Raw genomic sequence first — 23,547 nt, 5'->3', positions numbered from 1 at the left:
GAATAATAATTCATAATTTCAGTTGCCCAACAGACAAAATAGAAATAACTTATTCTAGTAAGCAGATTTATAATGCTTAAAAATGTACAAGTACATAATGCGATATCATGTAGTGTGTAGCATCTCTGAGTAGCCAACAATCTCATGTTGTCAAGTCCTATTGTCGGAATCAACTATGTCATTATGCCTTACGTCAGCGTTTTAGAATGCATGACTTGATATAAAAGTATAGTTTGTTCGATATACATTTTTAAAATTCACTGACAATAAGTTGTGCACGCAGCATTTATTGATCAATGGCAGTCAGTATCTATGGTCTATCCGTGCAAGTTAATTCTGTACGGTACAATCCAGCATCCGCAGATACCATCTCTTCGGTTTCTAATAAAAACACTGACTGTCATTTCTAAAGGAAAAGGGGAACAAACTTGATTGGAATTACAGAAAACACGGCTGGTGAAGGCTAGTCAGTGAAAAAGCTATGTCAAGAAATTTCCAGCTACGATACTTAAAGGTTACCGGTTGAAATTCATGGTTACGGTGTTTTCACTGTACTCATAAAGTTGGCTTCGACATGTGAATAGCAAAGACTTCTACAAACATAATAATTCATCCTTGAAAGTTTGTACACAAATTTTCAAAAGGTGAACTAACGTTAGTTCTATCCTATGATTCGATTATATGGTTTGTTATTAATGAACATGGTCTATTACTTCTCATGTTAACAGTCTAGTTTTGTTAATGAATTATAAGAAAACGTAAAATCTAAATCTGACGTCTTCAGTGATCTTATAGTTTGATATGTGGCAAAACCATTCTAATAAGTTTTGATTAGACTACATCATCTAACTAACCGATATTTTGGTGATCACTGGATAGACTATAGATTTAGTGATTAAAACAACCTGCTAAAAAGTAAGTCAGCTTCTTAGAACTTTTGCCATTCACCATTCTTTTCAGGTTAATGCACTATCAATTTTTTCACTGTCCCTATCTTTATTTTTAGCAAGATTCTGTCTCTTAAAAGTAAAATGCTGGGTAACAAACAAGGATTATCCTTACTATTAAGAACAATACAGTAATAAACTCTATCACCACTCTTATATTTTTCTGTTTCTGGTAAATATATCATTCGGTCACTGACGATAAACTTCACCTACTGATGCCTTCCAGATATGATATGTACAGTACAAATGAGAAATTAAATGTGATATTTTGTCTAAACAGCATTTTTGTAGAAAAATAGAGGTTTCAGACATCGAGATTCCATAGTACTCTAAAATTAAACACATTTGCTACGCTCAGTTACCCGTTTATTCTATGCTGTTTGTAGCTTTGATAATCATCATCATCATCATCAGATATGAAGATTCACATTATATTGTTGTTAAGATTTTCAAGTTTATTACTAATGATGTCTCTAAGACTAAAATCTTCAGTCTCTTTTTGCATGGTATTTCTCTAAATAGATACCACGATATTCCCTGTAAGTATATTGTTTGCCATCCCTAAAGCATTTTGAGTGAGTAGCTGTGCACTCAGTTTTCAGTGGCAAAAAAATTGTTCAGTGAGATGCAAATACGTCTCGTTGATTAGTCATAATTAAGATAAGACTATTTTGGGGACAAATCTGTAAGCTACACTCTTCATGGGTTTATTCAGCAACAAAGATGGTAAATAGTTAATCAATTCATTCGGGAGAGAATGCGATGCGAATTGTCCATTTACTTCACTTTAAAAATTAACAGAACCAAGTTGTGGGATGGAAAAATACACTATATGTTGTGTACAAAATAACTGTAATAGTATTTTAAGCCGAGATTGATTTTGACCAGGAACGAAATTCAGTTCAGAGTGACCTTACTGAGGATAATCAAAATATTGTGAAATACTTTATTATTATTTAAAAGAATAGTTCCCTGTTTTTATGGAAGTAAATTATTATGAGATTATACAAATATCAAGTAAAAAAAAACACAATAATTATTTGATATATAATCCCGGATAACTGCTAAATACCTTATTAATTTTTGCGACATTTCCAAATGTTTCTGCAAAAGGCTTTTAGTCTAGGTTATGGGGTGTCATGCAAAATGTGGTGAAATCAGTTAGCTGAGAGATCCGATTAACACTTCGTGTATCGTTTAAAGATAACGCTAACAAAAATCATGAAATAATGGTTTTATAAAATATCAAACATACAATAAATTAGATAACTTTATCCTCATAACTTTAAAGTCAAAATTTTAATGTCTTCAATATGTACAACTTAAAATGATTCACTGTTATACTTCAGTTTACTCTATCTTTTTCGGCCTTTAGTGCGATATATACGTAGTGAAATCTTTCATTTATGTTATCATTATGTTTAACAAAAACCCATAGAATAATCGTAAACACTAGAAACTTTAATATATTAACTACTTCACATACAAATGAATCGTCTCATTTTTACATTGTGGACCGAAGGACAACTCTATTAGCTTTGATGAACCAAAATGACCGATTGGAAAATGTCTGTTTTCTCTATGGGTGCACTAAACTTTAGTTAGACTCTTGAGGAAATACTATGGAATTTCCTACTAGTGATATTTAAATGTTCTACATATGCTATGTAATAATAAATATCCAACCGGATTTATATTCAAAAGAAATCGTATGCAGAGGTAACAATTCTAATGTTTAGTAAGATAATGTACATCAAATAACCCTTCATGACTTATTGATAAAAGATATTCTGTTACATTATTGTATGTCCTGATTATTTTAGAAGCTTTTATGATATATTATCTGTGTGTATTTGCGTGTCCTTTTTTAATAAATGATGAGCTTTAATTTCTGAAGTACTTCTGATTAAGGCAATAACATCAGTAAGATCTCATAAGTTTTTAGTCGTTCTTTTTGTAAATTCCATCCAACTTGAATTCACAGCTTTTCTTATCCAAGCACAACCGTTTGGACGCGATAAACTGTTTACTATGTAATCGATGACAAAATCATTCATCGCTTCCGCTATTTTTAGTTAATGTATAATATTTTCGAGTTTTTATGCTTAGTTCCCTAGATATTACTACACATATCGTCTTTATTGTTTTGTATGCGGAAAAAGTTTGATAAGGGTTTAATACTATATCGGTGAAATCGAAATAAACTTAACATATAAGAATTATTGTTCTTCCGATAAGACGGAATCCGAGAAGTTGAATTTAGAAGGATATCTTTGTTTTCAGTAAAAAAGCACAGTGCAGATGAATGGGACAAAAGAAGTCAAACCTTAAACGTCGTTTTCAAAATTCCATAATATACAAAACGAAAACTAAAAAATAAAAATAGAGATTCGTGAATAAATTTTAGACAGTAATAATTTGCATTATAAAGAAGACTAAAGCATGAGAAATCCGTTAAAAAGGACAGAAACACTGGAGGTTTTCTTTAGCAAAGTCTAAAACAAATAATCGCTTATATATTTTCAGAAGTTTGCATACTTAACGATTCTATTTCGTCATAAACACAACAATTGGAAACGTAAATAGAATATGTTTGTAATATCCCAATGAGTAGAAAAATTAGGTTTTCTGACGTTTCATGACTCAGTGTAAGCCACTACTTTAGAGAATAAATAACCAAACCAAAACTATTCCAAGTTTAAATAGCACAAAGGACCAACGCAAGAATATTATGTGCGATCAATCAAAAACAAGTCTGAACAAGTCAATCTACCCAATGCTTAATTTACTCGAAATTATCAAGTCAAACCTTGGTATTGATACCTACAATCAAAAACGTATTGTATTAACTTACTAATTTCATGCTGAATTGGTTCCAGCGAAATTTGATTGTCTCTCTAAAACACATAAAAGACATATAAGAATAAATTTTTGGCGTTTTTAGACTAGGATTGGAAGACAAATTTGTTGTCTAATCATAACAGTTTATCAAACTAAAAATCTATTCTAAAATTCGCTTTCGAACAAAACATTTACTGTTCGGATGTATTTCATGCTACAACCTAAGAAATGAAAGAGTGAAAGTAATACATCTATACACTGTTTGATTTTCCTGAAAAATCAGCATAGAGTGGGAAACGTCAGTGTAGTACGTGTTGACCCACGTAGTTAACATAATTTCCTAACTTCAGGTAATATGCTCGAATAAAACACAATGTGAAAATGGAGTTTTTTTCAATGGTTATTCGATAATAACACCTTATGGTACCATATATGGCTGGAAGATACTTTCAGAGTAATTATATCTAGTTAGTTCAGAGCGTATCTTCAATAATCCACATTTAAAATTACAATAAGTTTAAGCTAAAACCATAGTAATCTGAATACTCTATACATTCTCACTACGATTTACGAAGAAAAGTAAAGCATGACTTATTCTATCAGATATCCTCAAAATTACTTACTGTTTACTAATGGGAAATGTACTACTAGTGTTACATGTTTCCTATTTAAGAATATATATTTTATTATTTAATATCCATGTAGTAGAAAGTAGGTTGTGTTTTGTCTTTTCACTCATTGGTTATTGTTTTAGAATGTCTGTAAATGTATTGGTTAGTAAATACATGTCTATGCATTTTGTTGCACCTACTGAATAATATTTCCATTATAATTTATTTTTATACTTAATTAGTTGTGGGATCTTTATTCAAATGGTATACAATGAATCAGACCTGGAGAGTTTGCTTTCAGAATAAAAATATTCAACATGTAATCCACGCTAAAAGTTGTTTAACTAGCTGACATATAAATAACGAGACTGACAATAATAAAAAACACCTATTTTGGTATTCATTACGATCATAATTTTCAAAAATCACACGATGCTATAGGCATTAAAATTATATTTTGAAAGTCTTTTAATAAGATTTATTCGATCGCATTTACAGGAAACATTACTAAATCTGAAAGCAAGTCGAAGAGGTATATTTTTAAAATTGAATAGATAATATTATGATAATTTTTTATTACAAAAATCTACTGAGAATTAATACATTATTTTCACTGAGTACAGTAAATAATAATGGATGGAGTCTAGCTCTCAGTAGAACTCAGGGTAAGCATTTCATCTTATTTAGGACTCCTCAGCTTAATGAACATGCATCCTAGTGTTGATATTCATACTTGTACTTAAACAATTTTCCTTCCGTTATCCACATAGCTATGAGTTGAGGTAGATACTAACTTGTTGAACTATTGTTAGCATTATTGTTATTATTATCATTAATGTTGAATTATCCTGGTGTTAATATTAAGGACTGGGCTTTGTTCCGACTTTTCGCATATGTTAATTCTTGGTGGATTTCCTCATTATTTCATTTGAGTTTAAGTTTTAGTAAAGATGAAGTGTGGCTAGCAGTGGCATTCTTGACACGCGTATTTGCTCCTCGTTAGTGCTTAATATCAGCAATTTGGAAACTCATACCTCAACGTATATATGACTTAAAATTTTTTGGACAAGCTAGTGACCATCTCAACTCAGTAGCTCAGTGGATAAAGCGTTGGGCGAAAGGCACTTATTCGAGCTTCGATATGAGTGTCAACACTATAATGCATGTGCATCTAGCTGATAGGTCCCAAGTAGGAATAAATGAGCCTCGAATACTTCAGTTCCATTCATTATCTAAGTCCCCTTTAGCTTAGCGGTTGTATTTATGAGAACTTACCATCATTTGAGCAATTATATAACTGTTTTCAACTACCTTAAAAATCTATAATGGAGCACACACTTTTTTTAAATAATCTAACGCAGAATCGATAAACTTCGAAACAATTATTTACACTTTTGAATATGGATTAATGGTAATGAGTTAATTAAACCCCACGGAATTTTCTAGAGAGCCCTGAAAATACATTTTAGTAAGCAGCGAAAAGTATTTTTTAACTACTAAATGAGAAGTAAATGCAAACTATTTACATTGCATTCATTTTATTTATATCTAATATCATAACTAATCTGTTCTCAGATGCACAATTTATCACTATGTCGTCAATACAAAATTCGGTAATACTACTTGTAAGTGTTTGGAAGTATCATATATAAATCCTCAGTTAGTACAATAAAGCCAATGTACAGAATAAAATGGTGATAGACAAAAATGTTTAGTAATGTTTGTTCATTTTCATTACATATTCTCGAAGAATCTGAAAAATTTCAACGATCGAGGTTCTATCAGGGTTTATAAATAAGTTCTTTACTTTTTTGCTTTTGTTACTACTTATGGTGAGAAAAACACCGATTTTCATGCAGAATATTTTATAATTAACAGTTAGATTCACATAAACAAGAACTTTATGTTACACTTCGGTAGTTACCAGTTCTACGTAATATGTCAAATTTAAGCTGATATGAGGTTCCAATAATCACACTGTATTACTGCAAACTATTTAGTTAGTAATGTTTGTGTTTTGAGCTTTTCTACCACTGACTACATCTTAATCTTTTAACACTTAAATTAATCTTCCAGTAGGTCAAAATAAACCAATCAATCATATGTTTTGATTGCTTATGAAAAAAATATAAAGCAAGAGAGTAGTGTAACGTTGAAAAACTCATCTGTTTGATGTCATAATTGTTTTTTTCTGTTGACTTGAAAGCACATTTAGCTCAGGATGCAAGCGAATGATACTAACTTTTCAAGACATACAAGTAAATTATACTAAAAAATATCTACCAACTGTCAATATGATAAAAACATCTACGACGGGCGATTCCTCCTAGTGTAGGAGTAGGCTGGAAGAAATATAAGGCCATCCAAACCAAATCATGGTATTGGTCCATGAAATCCTTGAACTGAGCCACCTTAATAGGTGTAGACTGCCTGGTCAAGGCCCACGTGACTATCGTGCCCAATAGTTAGAGACTTTAAATGATATAACTCAAAATCTTTTGCAATAGTGAAGATACGTCCGTTCTTTGTCTTCCGCCAAAGTTTGAGATTCTAAATTTCCCACAATTTTTTTGTATTTCAATAACCTATATTTTTCTCTTCAATCGTATCTTCTATGATTAATCTTCCCCATTACCACTGATGCTATTACTACCTCTATTATTCCTGGATTTGGCCTTATGACGTCATCTCTATGTGGTAATGGGATGTGGTAACTCCAACCGATGTACACACTACAGGTTCTACGTCGTGACTGACACACTAACTACAATGACGTTATTACAAATGTTAACGAAAAATGTCGTTGGTTGGTTATATCAAAAATCTGAAAATTCGTTTTTGTTTAACGATCAGTAAGAGGATGTTACAAGGCCTAGTTATTGAAAAGTAATTAAACGGCCTGATGCACAGCTTAGAACTTTTTATATTTAGCTCAATGGAAAATAAAAATAAAACACCTTTTTATCAAACGTCGCTTGATATCCAAAGCTCACTGCTTATTTTATTCAGCTGTTTTGAACGTACTCTCATAATGCTTAATTTTTCAGCAAATGTTTAGTATTTTCGAATAAAGTGTTTAGCAGTTTGTTCATTAATATAGCATGCACTTCCATTACAATAACTATCTCAACCAACAGATATCTTCAAAGCCTTCGGTAAGGGTCATTGAATCTTTGATATAGTGCTATATTATAGTTTGAAGCTCCTACATCAGACTCCTATGTTGTATTTCTTGTTTAAATTCGATACAGAAAAGGCCAAAGATTATGGTAAACACTTATACACTAACCAGTGATGTTATTTTATATAGTTTGTAAAATTTATTATTACTATTATTCTTTTAGCCATGATATAATGCATAACTTTAAAACAGTTTTAATGTGATAAAAACAAACAAGTTTCTGATGTTAGCACTGTACATTTACGTTTTACACTACAATCAGCAGATAATCTGATTGGTTGAAGAGACATGACAGCTCACATGACTGATGCTAAAAATAAGCCTTCACTAAACTGCTTTCATATTATACGTGTTATGTCTATCCTATGAATTAACTATTGACACGCTTTAAACAAAGAATTGATAACTCAAAAAATTTATAACCAAGGTTTGCATTAAAAAATCGATATGTTTAGCTACCTTCATACTGTTATCTCATGATAAAAAGAATAGTAAAGTACAAATATATTTGTTGCTGTATAAAAAGAAGTCGGTTCACAACAACTCACTCGAAACGATAAACGTCTCTGTCGTTCTTCAACTGGGACAACTACAATTTAATAAATAAAAAGATAAAAAAGGGAAACATTTTGGAAAAGATGGTCTAAATAACAAAAGTGGTGATTAAAATATATTACACCGGGTACATTTGTTTATAGGTGTTCTCAAAATACCTCAGATAAGGAGCTTAATAATCCTACAGTGAATATAAATGATCTTTCTAATCACTATACTTTATTCCAATTAAAAAATGACAGAATAATACTAAAGCTCAATAACCTACATATTTTCCAAGATATAGAAATATAGTCTGTAACTAAAGACAAGTGTTCATCTAAAGGTTATTTTCCGATCTTAAGTTCGAACTAACAAATCCTTCAGTCTTTCAAAAACAGCACATCAAATGAAAGCTTGCTGGTAATATGGTTAAATTTACTAATACAGTAATAATTGTGCAAGAGTAAATACAGAAAAATGTACATGCTTATTTGTCATAAAATGTCGTCATGGAAATTGAAGTTTGCTTAAGTGATTCATAAAAATCACCGGAAAGTTATAACGTCTGTAGTTGTGTTAGTTGGCATGCACCAACTAAACGTTTACACTTACGTCATTAAATTTTACAGTAGGAAACGTTACTGCTGAACGAAATGAAGTTTTTATCATGGTAATATTCATCATATAGTGAATTTCTGACGATATAAGTAAGAAACAAGACCAAAGCTACATAGTGTCACATTATGATTAGCCACACTTTTGGATTTACGATCGATCAAATATTAAATTCAATTTGTATTAATGACTATTATTTTTCAAGTTTGAACACAAGGAATCGACTCCATATTGATTTGGTTTTGTTAAAAAAAACTTTTTAACTAATTAACAATCACATGAACACACCTTTTATAATTTTGAAATTTATATAAGTACTTAATTTAACGATCATCCGCGAAAAGTGATTTTTATTATGATTGAAATAATGTGACTTTTAATTAGGTATAGATTCTTTTAGCTGTTTGAGAGTAATCTCACGTGTTATAGTTACTTATTCCTTCAGTAAACTGTCTTTTTGACTCTTTTTCTTTGTTACAATCAGCTGTTTATAAGACAGTCTGTCGATGAAACACTCAATGCTATCCTTAATTTATGGAAATGTAAATAAAAACTATTCTTTACTTCGTAGGTCAAAATAAACCTATCTAGAAAGTGAAAACAAAACAGATTTTATGTACCGAATAAAAATTATTCAGATTAAGCACATACCTATAGTTCTGCCTTCGGAAGATATGTAACTATTTGGATCTTTGATGTCATTAGTGGTAATTAAGAAAACAAGAAAATTTCGGAAATTTCTGGACCAGTCATAATTTTTTAGTTTTGCATTTTAAACCCTCTTGAATAAAATCCTGAAAGACCTAGAATATGTTGTCCCTTATTGACCTTTATCTTTTCTTTGTTCCTTACATTACTGCCCACTTATTATTGTACCCTATCTCTTCAAAATTGTTTCCCAGCTAACAATACAGAAATGATGTAAAATAATAAACCACAGTTGTCGTTCAGTAGAACATAGTGCTACAAAACGGTTGAAGTATTTCCTTCCCGTGTACTATCACTACATAATAAGCTCATGATTATCACTGGGCTAGATTCACGTCTCCAACATAAGAAATTATTATATACCCATAATAATACTAAAAATAATAAAACTAACAGTATAATGGTTAACCGACATAATAAATGTACCCACTGTGAAGTACAAGTAGTAATACATACATTTTAGAAAACGTAGCGTGCATAAAGTATACTGTCTTAAAAATTTCATGCAATTAGTTCCCTTTATGAATTTAAATAAAGCAAGAACAAATATTGATGCAGAATACTATGAATTCATAATATTTCGAGGTTTCGCGTTAGCTGCTTACAACCAAATATGTAATAGAATTTTACATTGAGATAAGAAATAGTGGGAAACAATTGACATAAATGAGTGTGAATGATTGGAATAACAAAGGTTTACAATAATAACTATATATATATATATATATATATATATATATATATACAGGTCAGAGGTTAATTGGTGTTAGAATTAAGGAAACAATCCAGGATAGGTGGTGCAGTAGTTGATTGGAGTTCATAAATTGTGTGGTAATTTTAGAGGTAGTGAAGGATTCATGGAATTAAATAGTGATAAGATAGGTTACGTAATAACTGAATAGAGTTTGAAAAGTTCACATAATTTAAGAGGGTAAGTGGGCGGAAATGTATGAATGAAAAGTTGGCTTAAGAATTCGGTAATAGGGGAGGAATATAACACCAAATAAATATTTTACACTAAATAAATGAATAAAATAACACAAATAACCAAAAAATAATAAAAATAAAACAAAAATGGATTACCAAGGTAATAATAAGTTTACTACTGTCTCTTTTTGAATACATAAATCCGGTTTAAGTTTTTTTATCGCGATCACTTCAGCAAAACGGAGAGCAGTTGTATTTCTTTGTCTGCTGATGATTTTAAAAGCGTTAGGAATGTCGATGGTATGCCCGGTGTCAAGTAAATGCCGAGCTATTGCACTGTTGAGAGCCCTAGTCCCTCGCAGCCTCACGTTTCTTGGAGCATACTGTTTTAATCAAATTCTCATTTTTTATTAATAATCTAAACTATCAGTGACCCTAATATGCAACACAGAAGTTTCAGATATTGATTAATACTAAATGTTTCCAGTTGTTTAATATCTTTTAAGTGAAACAAAGTGTATATACTATCAATAGTATTGATTAACAATGTAAAGTATGCTATTTGTTCTTACTTGTGATATTATTAAAACTCCGACGCTGTTGTTGGAACGATGGGTTATGATCTCTGTCAAGATCATAGATAATTGACACATTTTTCTGTCCACTGTAACGTCTCATCACGAAGGGCTCTTTATCTGAACATTTTATGGCTAGTTACAGATTTTTGAATATTAAAAAAAAAACAATTTACTTTCATTTTTGTTTGTTACATGTAACATTTGACTGAGCTATTTGTGTCACCTACAATAGTTCAAAAAATATCAAGTAAATGGTCAAGAAATGTCCACTGCTTAGATAAATATAGAAAGATTCAAGGATCACTCATAAAGCTACCGAGAAACTATAAAATTTGAAATAATGGAAATCTAATAACGTGCTCAACACAAGACTTGCAACCGTTTGGATTATTCCCTCTTGAGGTTATCATTTGTCAATGAGTAGGAGACCCAAAACAGAATGAATAGTAATTCAATAATGTCATATTTCCCTTGGTTTCCAAAACTATGTTAACATGAAATTTATCTTCGACCAACTCAAAAAAAAATTAATAGCAGAATCAAAAAACAACTTGGCTGATAATAACCTTGAGGTTCGTTTGTAATTTTTAATGAACTCATAGATACACTATTTTTATTGCTATCTGATCCATACTGTTAGTTGCAGTTATGACATTTTTAGTGCCTAAAAATGTCATGAGCTATACAAAAAAATATTTATAAGTGCTTGCTCTTATTTTTTTAAAAATCAAATAGTATAAAAACTTTACAGTTCTTTTTAAAACCAACTTTATATGCTGTACACAAATAAAGGGAAATCCTCCCATTCCTTTAAATAATATTATTCCTTATCCTTTGTCCTTTCACTCATTAAGAGATGTAAGAGAATAACAACCAACACATCATTAAACCATAATAGATAACTTTTATCTGCTATTTTTACAGAGTTCTTCTTTAGACTGTGAAAATAACTTTACTTTGTCTCACTGATTTTGTAATTACTTTTCGAAAATGCAAATATGGCTATTCTTGTAACAGTGACACTGGGTTTAAATAAATAGTACACAACAGTTGACTGTGATTTAAAAACACCGTATGCTACTAAAGATTTTGGATAACAATGTGAGCTTTTATCGTGAGACTAGTTACAAACATTTCACATGCATCTGATTTCATATTCATCATATTCACTTTGGAATAAAGTAGTTAGTTACGTTTGTAGTATAAAATAAAAACGTCCCTAGACTTAAATAAGGCTACATTAAAGCATATTTAACTTGAATGATCTATGAAGAGAAATGAAAGAATAATGTAATGATAGAGAGCTTCGGGTTAATATCTTCAAAGCACAATGATCTAGTAATCTGCTAAAGTTGCTGAAACAACAGACGGAGCTTTAACTTTAAAACAACTGAGCAGTGTTGTGTTTAAAGGTTTATTTAAGTTTGTAATTTTCTTCTATAAGAAACGTTTGTTATATCACACAAAAATTCAATACCGATTTTGAATACTACTTACTGTTCGGGAGTAAGGTGAAAAAAATTTCGAAACTTAATTTAATCAAAAGCTAGGTTGTTTCATTTGTGATAAGAAATAGGTTAACCGATTTAGTAATAAGTATGATAGTAAATATTTAAAATATACACAAAACAAATAAACACACTAATTGATACTTGAAATTCGTTATAACATTGTGTTAATTTATATTACGTCTTTCGCTTTACATTGTGAATCACTAATGTATATGAGTATCACTAAAGACAGCATAGCATTCACTAAAACGATAGTTGAACTTATTGGTAAAATTAGTTTTAATAACTATAACTAGATCAATACATTGTTGAAAAAATCAAGTATTCACATCTTACTTTTTTAAAACTCAAGTTTGTGGTCTTCAAAGTGATAGACGAATTGAGTGTAAGAAGTTGGAGAGAAATATATAAGAGCTTGAATAAACATCCTACCTCATTCTACTTCTCTTCACTATCCTACCTACTAGCAAATAAAATGATAAATCAAAGCAAGCGTGAACCGAGAAGAAACACTAGGTTTCAAGTAGATGAACTCAAATATAAATAAATAATTAGTGATAAAAGATATTGTGATGCTTTATTAAAACAATCAAAATAGTTAAACTTATCAACTTTTACTTAAGTGTCAGATAAAATGTATGCTCATCAATGCATCGACCCGTTTAAAACAGCTTAGTTTTGTTAATGAATTATAAGAAAACGTAAAATCTAAATCTGACGTCTTCAGTGATCTTACAGTTTGATATGTGGCAAAACCATTCTAATAAGTTTTGATTAGACTACATCATCTAACTAACCGATATTTTGGTGATCACTGGATAGACTATAGATTTAGTGATTAAAACAACCTGCTAAAAAGTAAGTCAGCTTCTTAGAACTTTTGCCATTCACCATTCTTTTCAGGTTAATGCACTATCAATTTTTTCACTGTCCCTATCTTTATTTTTAGCAAGATTCTGTCTCTTAAAAGTAAAATGCTGGGTAACAAACAAGGATTATCCTTACTATTAAGAACAATACAGTAATAAACTCTATCACCACTCTTATATTTTTCTGTTTCTGGTAAATATATCATTCGGTCACTGACGATAAACTTCACCTACTGATGCCTTCCAGATATGATATGTACAGTACAAATGAGAAATTAAATGTGATATTTTGTCTAAACAGCATTTTTGTAGAAAAATAGAGGTTTCAGACATCGAGATTCCATAGTACTCTAAAATTAAACACATTTGCTACGCTCAGTTACCCGTTTATTCTATGCTGTTTGTAGCTTTGATAATCATCATCATCATCATCATCATCAGATATGAAGATTCACATTATATTGTTGTTAAGATTTTCAAGTTTATTACTAATGATGTCTCTAAGACTAAAATCTTCAGTCTCTTTTTGCATGGTATTTCTCTAAATAGATACCACGATATTCCCTGTAAGTATATTGTTTGCCATCCCTAAAGCATTTTGAGTGAGTAGCTGTGCACTCAGTTTTCAGTGGCAAAAAAATTGTTCAGTGAGATGCAAATACGTCTCGTTGATTAGTCATAATTAAGATAAGACTATTTTGGGGACAAATCTGTAAGCTACACTCTTCATGGGTTTATTCAGCAACAAAGATGGTAAATAGTTAATCAATTCATTCGGGAGAGAATGCGATGCGAATTGTCCATTTACTTCACTTTAAAAATTAACAGAACCAAGTTGTGGGATGGAAAAATACACTATATGTTGTGTACAAAATAACTGTAATAGTATTTTAAGCCGAGATTGATTTTGACCAGGAACGAATTCCTGGACGTATGTTCCCTGTTATTTAGCACTCTTCAACAAAATGTACCTGGATTTCTCTGCTTGTTACTGTCCATATCTGCCTAGAAATACTTGTACCCTAATGTCAGTATCGAGGCAAACGACACATGATGCAAATTGTCAAAAGAGACCGATCAATTGCAGCCCTTAACATCAACAATACGTATAAATTTGATGAGTATTTGTTTGAGTTTCTGAATGTTCTCTTTACAATCGACATGATGGTTTACACGATCTTTAATTATGTATACTTCCATTTATTTAAAAGTCATTTATAATTCCCTTAAACGTGAGGTGATCAATCCTCACTGTGGAAAAGATGGGCTACTAGCTACTAATTAGTAGGGATTTAGTTCATCGAAGAAAAACAATTCGAATCATGTCAATTGTTTTTAATCCAAACATTTTTAAATAACAGTTGGCGAAAAAATGTATCAACACTTCATAAAAACAGTATTATCAAGAATACAAAACAAGCCTCTTTCATAATTTCTAATTCTTCATACCATGAGCTTCTTGCTTGTCTATATATTAGAAATCAGATCAACTTACGTTTTATGATATTAAAATAGCGTTCCCAGGCCTGATAGTAAGATTCCTATATCTAAAGCTTTTTCTAGACTGGTAGTAGTTATGTAAAATTGTCAAATGGTAATCTTACTTTTGTTACCATGATTCTACTCCTACAAAAGTGAATTTATCATTCACTGAGTAAAATTTTGGTATGGAGAGGATTTATAATTCAAAACGTGAGCTACAAGTATTTATTAATGTCATTAAAAAGCATAAAAGTGTTATGTAGATTTTTGGTTGGATAAGTCTGAGCTTAGTTTTTAATACTCTTGTTTCTTAAAACCAACGTTCACGATTTTATTAGTTACTTAAAGAGATGATACGCTTTCAAAATGACATGTAAACTTACGTTCTAAAATCCAGCATTATTATTACAAAGACAATCAACGTATAAGTATACATAGGGAAAAGACTGATAGCCTAATTCGTTGATTTTTTGAGAATTAACCCGTGCCATATTTATCTATCCTATAGTGTTAATCAACTTCTGCCAATGCTAAGTCACTCAAGCCAGTGGTCACGTTACACATTGATCAACGGAAGTCACTTAGATAAATGAAAGATTGGTTACTACTCGTTGATTAATTAATTGCAATTATTACAGTCCTACAGGAAGTTAGTTGAGCTCCGAAAACTCCAATAGTAACATAATAAACCTTGAAGCTGGATGGTGCGGATTCGAATCTCATAACAACTAACGGTTCCCTAAAGGGTATGTCCTGGTGATTAATCTTAGCAAGAACGAAATCCAGGTCAAGCAGGTTTTCCAGCCAACGCTCTCCAAGCATTCAACATCATAATAGACCTATAATTAGCTTGAAATCTTCATGATTTTTAAGTAGCAAAACAATCTCAGCTACTGAATCAATTCTAAGTACAAGAGAAGGACTCTATATTTTTTACCTAATATGCAAAACTGCCTTTGAATAAAACGATATGGTGAAGAAGTGTACAAAAATGAAACTCAAACACTCCAAAATAATTTTCACAATATTGCAAATCTATTTTCTTATGAAACATGATGCATTCACGTAATTACCCGAGTTTTCAATTAATATTAGTGTCACTGCTAAAAATGTCTTTGTTGATTCATAGGATAGTGAATTCAGCAACAACTTCAAGTTCATAATCTGTATACAGTAATGCAAAATGTCTACATTCGGTAAAATTATGTGTGATTTGCGCTAAATAACCTAGGTAAAGTACAATGACTGTTCTTACTCGTCTTACAAACCTAGAGAAAGACGAATAAAAACATTTAATTCATGTTTTGAACACGATATTAATTAATGTATTTAAAGCACATGTGAAAAAGCTCTTATTTGTTTTATTGATTGAAAAATGAAAATCCAATTTTATCAGTTCTTAAATACTCATCATGAAGTATCATTCTTTATAGTATTTTGAATAAATCAGCTGTTTTTCTCTATTCATGGAGTTAATTAAAATATAACTTAAGTCAATAGTATACTTTAAAATATCTTTTCCTTGTTCAATAAAAGGGTTACACAAAATATCACTTTTTTGAACATTTACGATTCATAGGTATTATACTGAAAAGAATTTACATATTCATCCATCAAACTTCATAAACTCTGAATTATTTTTCTTGCATGTGTTTGTCATGAAATCACATAATTTTGAAGTACTAAATAAAGTATAATTCAAAGTTTATGTGATCTCTGATGTTTCTTCATTTCCACACTGAAAGCTACTTACTTTTTAAAATGGAACGTGTAGTTGCCTGACCAACCATGACAGGGATGACATTAGGACGCAAACCATTAACAATTTGAGCTTACAAAATCGTGTACTAATTACGTTTCTGATCTTATGGGCATAACTGATTTCTATCTACATATCTGAACGTTTTGACACAAAGCCTACCACCCGATTAATTTGGCTTTTTTATATGACTAGCTGAAATACAATGTTAAATTCTTGCCACTATTAATATCACTAAATATAAATTCGACAAACAGTTGTTGAAAGATGGAGTTGGAGCGTATAACCTGGGAATGAAGCATCAACAAACTATTTTCAAGCTTTTACAAAGAAAATTAGTTTCAAACTTAAGTAAATGCACACCATGCTGAGGAACAGTCGTAACTAAAAGAAATTTTAGATATCTAGAAACTTGCAGGGGAAAACACACCACAGTCTTCGATACTGACAAACAAATAACATGTTGTTTGGAACATTTCGCTTTTGATATTACTTACGATTGTAGAACTTATCAAAACAACGGATAGGCAGCAATTTTAAGGATCAAATTAGTCGACACTAACGGCGTCGTTTTAAATAATCCACTTCATAGCTGGCAAAAGTAACTATTTCATCAGCATATTATTCCACTTATTTGTTCTCAAAAGCTACGGATTTCAGTGAAGTGTTAAACTTATTGTTAAATTAAAAACACCAGATAACTCATCGCTAGTCTAGGTTTTATACAAATATTCAAACATTTTTTACAATGGCATCATAACACTTATCTTGAAATCAAATTACTCTCGCATACCAAAACTACGACTGATGCCTTCTGCGCGCCTAGATTAACTAGACGAATGTGTAGTCAGGACAGTGAACAGCTTACTACTAGCTTATTTCATGTGAATTAATCATAGAGCCAGTACCAGTCAATGATCTATCGGATTAATAGTTTTCTGCCAAAGTCGATCCTACTAAACGCCCTTCAAACGGGAAAATCAATAGTCATTCGTGTTGAAAAACTACATCCACATGCACAGGAGAAGTACATCTAATCCCTTTTATTACCTTAACCAGCCTCAATGATGATAAACCAATAGTGGTTTCAACTATGGAACGACCCGATTTAACTCATGCAAATACAACTCTTCCCACTCAAATATAATCATGTCTGTTGTTTTTTTCATGTATCTTATTATTATTATTATAGATTCAACGTCTATATCAGACTACCAAACACATTAATAATTTACTAAGCACTCACGCCGCTTCTATATGTTTTATTGGATCCATATGACTTCATACACTATACACAAAACACTTGATCGAATTCGCAAGTAAATTATTATTTCCGTTATCTGATTCACATGTATTATGATCATCAATCTTACATTTTCATTCACCGTACAAGCCTATCCAAATTAAAATTGCATGTAACTCATCTCAGCATCAAAACTTAATTTAATTTCACAGGCCTATATTACATACTCTAATTTTAAACGACGTATTTTGCCTTAAACCTGGCTACTTTTCGTATTAATAATTTAGATATATGGTTGGATAATCTTAAAGAAATTTACTGAAAAAATACTATACGTTCATTTATATCTGTACAAGTTAACACTTGTAGGTCAAACAGTTCATTGGCCTTAAGGTTTGACTTGATGATAATTAAATAAATTGGGATTTAACTATATGTCAAGCAACACTCTAAAGTGAGGTATAACATAACTGAAATATTATGCTGTATAACTGAGCCACTCTAATCGTTCTAATTTAAAAATCTCACTGTATTGCTCTCTGTTTTATACTCTAAATACTACACCCAACATTTAAACTGATCATTGACCGATTTACTACACCTGAACAAATTTTGACTTTTTCTGTGGTTAAATACTTCGATCTTCAGCTATATTTTACTTTCAACAGTTACTTCTTACTAAACTGAACCAAAATTAGTCATGGTGCAAATCATTTATAAACTAAATAACACAAAAAACATAGGCATTATGCTGCCAACCGAGATCATAATGAATTCGAAAACCCTGTCTATTGGGACCACATTTGATACTCACTTTCGTGCAATATGTGGGCAGCACATTTATATTGGTTGTTTTTTTGCTTAAAGAGTAGATGCTCATCTAAGCTCAGGTAGAGACGCAAGAACTGTCCTTATGTCTACTTAAATTCAATCATAAACGCATTTAAGTGTCCATAGGGTTTAAAATAGTCAAACGTATCTAGCATGAAAACTCGATACGTATGATAAGTAACAATAAATATGATAAGCTCTGACAATCCGACTTCTCAGATGATCTGACTCTGCTGTTTCATACACATCAACAAATGCAGTTCAAGACAACCAGTGTAGCATCAGCCTCTACAGCAGTTAGCCTCAACATCCATAAGGGAAAAGGCAATATCTTCAAATGCAACATGGAGAATGCCAACACAATCACACTTAATCGAGAAACTCTGGAATAGGTGAGCGCTAAATTGGAATCGTGAAGGGGAACTGAAAAGAGGAAGACCGAGAAACACATTGTTTCGAGAACTGTAATCAGATATTGAAAGAACGAACGGCGACGTTAATAAGTAGGTAAGTCTTTCGCAGTCTAATTATTTGTTGGACAGATTAACAACAGAGGAAGCATGTTTGTTTAACCTCGCATACATAATTTTACTCTTTACTTGTATTAGATACAAAGTGACTAGTTGCTCATTTCTTCGTTAAAGCAGAAAATTGTCTCAAAATATGTTAATTTCTATGGTTCTTTGTGCTCTCACTTTTTATTTGAAACAATCACAAGTTCCGTTAACACTTAAAGCCATTTTGAAGACAGAAAATATTAATTCACTTGGTGTTGTTTTACTTGTATCCTTCCATTGTTATTTAGGACCGCAATTGGTGTCTCATGTTGGCATATGTTCATTCTGTGCGGATCGCCTCAATACTGATCAATTGCAGTCCTAAATAACAATCAGAAGATACAAGTAAAACAACATCAAGTGAATTTAAATTTCACCCCACCGCACAAGCAGATTCAGTAGCTAAGTGGATAAAGCGATGGCGTTTGAATTGAACGGTATAGGGTTCGAGTCCCGGAGTGAATATCAACTCTGTGATGCGGGTATATCCAGTTTACCAGTCCTAAATAGGATGAAACGCGCTTCCTGAGTTTCATGGCTAACCTCTATCCATCTTCACGTAGAAAATATAGTTTAATTAACATCTGTCCTGTATTAACAAAAAGATTTTTAAAACCAGGTTAAATTAACTTTGAAAAACTGTAAAAATGTTACATTTAATAACATTTTGACCTTAAGAAGTTCAAACATTCCGAGCTTCTTAATCTTGGGTTTACCTATCGCAGGCATATATATATATATAATATATATATATATATATATATATCCATTAAACCATTGAGATTTCCATTTGCATTTTATGTCATCAGAGTGCACCATCGTAATTTAGGCGATATGCTTCACAGTAACAAATATGGTCAAACATAACCCGGAAAATGAACACTTGAGTTTTTCGCGATAGAAGTCAGGTTTTACAGATCACTACAACCATCTTTACCGAATATTTAACCTTCATTCATAAAGAGATGTACTATTTATAACATTTGAAATGTTGTAAAACATTTTTTGGTTTAAAAGCTTTTTTTTATCCAAAACATAAATCCGCTACTTTACGCCACTAATATTAAAAAAACTCCACTCCAAACAACAATCGGTTAACTATTTTAACGACTCAACATACCCAAACAAGATCATGAATATAACAAGGACTAATAAATGACCTTGGTGGACTTATGATTTGCTGTTGAAATCCATAACAGTTACACTGGAAAACGAAAGCAAAGAAGAAGTTTGAAGAGGGCTAAACTTTAATTTTCGAGATTTGTCAGTAATAGGCATTTAATAAACAATATTAAAATCATTGAAAACCTCAAATGTGAATGTAAATCGATACATCTAATTTAACCCATGGACTAACATCAACAACACGTTGTGCCAAGATAATAAATGTAATAAAATAGACTTACTTATTTGTGTATTTGTCAATGTCGACCAGAATAATGATATGTTAACCGAGAAACATGGAGGCCCTTACTTCAACCTACAATACTACAACGTAGGCCGCACCAATTTTTTAAAAGATAATTAACAAAGAAATCTTCAGATAAAATTCAATAGACTACGCTATTAAGTGTTGTCGTTGTCTGCACTTAAAAATAATGCTTTGATGACAGAGGTCCGGCCGGACCTCTGGCCTGAACCTAATATCAGTTGATTTGTGATATTCTACGGATCACTAGACTTTCTTTAAATTAACCTAATAAGGGAAAAGTGACACTCTCTTTGGTGACGGTCTAAATATCTGACTTTGCGATGAAAGACCTAAGTAACTTTGAAACCCCGAATGTTCATATAGTTTTTAACTGTCTGTTGTGTCTTCTGATCAGGTCGAGATATATCGATATATCTGGTGCAATTTTCAAACAAATAAAAAATGGGTAGACATGTTGATTCATGCGGGAACTATGGTCTATTGTAAAAAGTTCTTTAATGTAGCGATATCTGGTTCAACCTTTTAATGTGTGCCCAACCAGTATTCTGACAAACCATAAAAACAATAACCAATGCTAAAGCGTCAAATACCAGCTTGAAAGAAAATGTAATAATAACAATATAAGAAATTCTAAAAACTTATGATGAGCACTTTATCTAAAAGCAGTATTTCATCATTTTTATTTAGTCATATCATTATTGAACTGTTAGGAGATCCAAACTGGACCGTAGTTCATGAATTTGTTCTGTCAGTATAAAAGGTTCCCAGACATGGCTTCACTTCCGTCTTCTGATTTGATTGAGTTGCTATCCTACATTTATGAAGGTGTTTCATATAAAGGCGCTGTCAAACTCCGAATTTCCATGACATCTTTATTAACCTTACCTCTTATATCACAAAGGACAGCCCTGCCTTAATATGTAAAGAAGGAGGACTGAAGAAGTCAGTGGACAAAAAGTAACCTACTCAGTTCGCTTGGGAGCTCTTAACTTACTGCCACTGCTAATTAACGACAGTAAGAGACCTGAACTACACTTACTGTTTTCTGTCAAATAGTTACGGTGGATGTAAATTAAGCTGTCTTGTAAACCAATCAAAACATACAAACGTCGTGAGATCTGGTAAGTTACGGGGGAAGTCTATCGAATGCTAATACAACAAACTTAAGGATATCATTTGTGTCCCAACCTCAAATGGATGACGCGTAGACTTGAAATAAGTACCTACTAAACATATAGATTTCTACGTTACAGCTATACAGTTCAGCGATTTATTGACCTATCATTTCCTAGATTGGTAACTGGGGCTTCTGAAAACTTGGGTATAGTTTAAAAATATAGCTCAACAAATGAAACTGTATCCAGTGGGTCAAAAGACATGATCATTTATCTAGATACAGAGCAACCAAATCGTGTAAAACTTACTGCACAGGTTTTCACTCGTTCTTTGAAAATCTAATGAACTCACACACAAAAAGCGATGTGAAAACAAGATGATTTTAACCTCAACAGTAGTTTTATAGAGATCGGCGGTATGAGAGAAAATGTATAGCTTGAAACCTGCGGACGACTCTAGTTGAATGTAATCACCCAATTGTCTTCGTCTTCTGTATATCGACTAAACCGATAGTACAACTTTGATTTAAGTAATCGAACGCAAAATGTTCTAGGAGAATATATTACAAAGGTTCATTTATGACCAGACAGTTGCTAGTAAATGGTAATGGATCGGGCCAGATCATTTATTTTAAGCGTGACTTGGATGTTTAAAGACAATAGATAATGAATGAAGTACATGGGCACACAGACAGGCCAAAATGATAATAGGGAAAACATTTGGGAATGATATATGAGTAGGTGCTGGTGAGTAATTGCATGGGTGAAGATGCCACAGGTATTCGTAGTCTGACAACGCTTTAACCAGTAACATCTAATATAAAGCGTACCCACCAGGTGAAATCAAAAGACAGAAGCGAGGAGGTTTGAAGACATATTTGATAAGCTATCAATATATCGAGGATCTTCTGATCTAATCTGGCTAGCGATTGCAGGGGATGTTGAGCACGGCGTTCCCACTAGTGATCTGGTGCGGATGCGTGAACGAGCGCCTTCAGCTAGGTGAGTCCATTGAAACTAATGTGGTCAGCATTCAACGTCGAATACTTAAAGAGCTATATATTTTGGGGATTTATTTACCACTACAGATCACTCCCCTCATAGTTGGGTAGTGACGACCCGAAGACGTGGCCAGCCAGAAGTTCAAACCCAACGAGTTTGTCGTTGGTAAACACTCTTCTGATAGTTTGCTAGATTTAGCAGCGTCTGGTCGTCTTTCCTTACTATAATGGACCATGAATTACAATATAGTGAAAAAAATCATTTACAATGAAAATTTCGGTTCCTCGGAAACCTCATCGTACTTCTTATCGTCATTTCCGTCCGTCCTGTAAAAAAAAAGAATACGTAAGTGCATGTCGAAATGAACTCGTGCGCGCGTTAACATACAAAGTGGGCAAAGGACGAAAATAAAATCATGTGCATGCGATAGTGTAAAAGCGACTTTAAGGAAATGGTATCTTTTAAAAAATTGTAATACAAATATATTAGCAAAACAATAAATATATATATATATAAGCATATAAAAGTTGGTTGTTTTATATCATATAAAATGTCATGGAAAATCGAGACAAGGCGAAGTGCTAACTGATGTCTTACGTGGAATAGTCGTTCAAATGTTCTGGGAATCTTACTCTTCTTCCAAAATGTGTCGTTTTAAGTTTATTTTTAAATACTGTCGAAGTATCAACGTGCGTGTTGGCTGTCAGTCGAGGTATCATGAGTGTAGTAGTCGTGTCTTTCGGTTGTATCGACATGGATAGTGTTTCCTTCTAGATATACTGATTTGATGCGGTCGATGCT

General features: G+C 32.0%; 1 protein-coding gene across 2 annotated transcripts in view; it reads right to left on the bottom strand.

Moving 5' to 3' along the window:
• ARHGEF9_1 (guanine nucleotide exchange factor 9) overlaps positions 1-21,208 on the bottom strand; it is a 66,630-nt gene extending 45,422 nt beyond the window's left edge. Inside the window, exons 1-5 of one of the 2 annotated variants that reach the window (XM_012944912.3) lie at positions 20,604-21,208; positions 11,119-11,168; positions 10,940-11,077; positions 8,129-8,169; positions 3,802-3,844 (exon numbers count right to left, since the gene is read on the bottom strand). In XM_012944912.3, coding sequence (XP_012800366.3) covers positions 3,802-3,844; positions 8,129-8,169; positions 10,940-11,077; positions 11,119-11,146 — 250 coding nt within the window. In that variant the 5' untranslated portion in view covers positions 11,147-11,168; positions 20,604-21,208. Of the gene's footprint in view, positions 1-3,801; positions 3,845-4,411; positions 4,462-8,128; positions 8,170-10,939; positions 11,078-11,118; positions 11,169-20,603 lie in introns of those variants that run through there. The other variant, XM_051208855.1, reaches the window with a different exon arrangement.
• Positions 21,209-23,547: the final 2,339 nt, after the last annotated feature.

The sequence above is a fragment of the Schistosoma haematobium genome, chromosome 1 (assembly GCF_000699445.3).
Source record: "Schistosoma haematobium chromosome 1, whole genome shotgun sequence".
NCBI lineage: Eukaryota > Metazoa > Platyhelminthes > Trematoda > Strigeidida > Schistosomatidae > Schistosoma > Schistosoma haematobium.
Note: the sequence above shows the minus strand (reverse complement) of the source record. Positions and strands in the feature narration are given on the sequence as shown.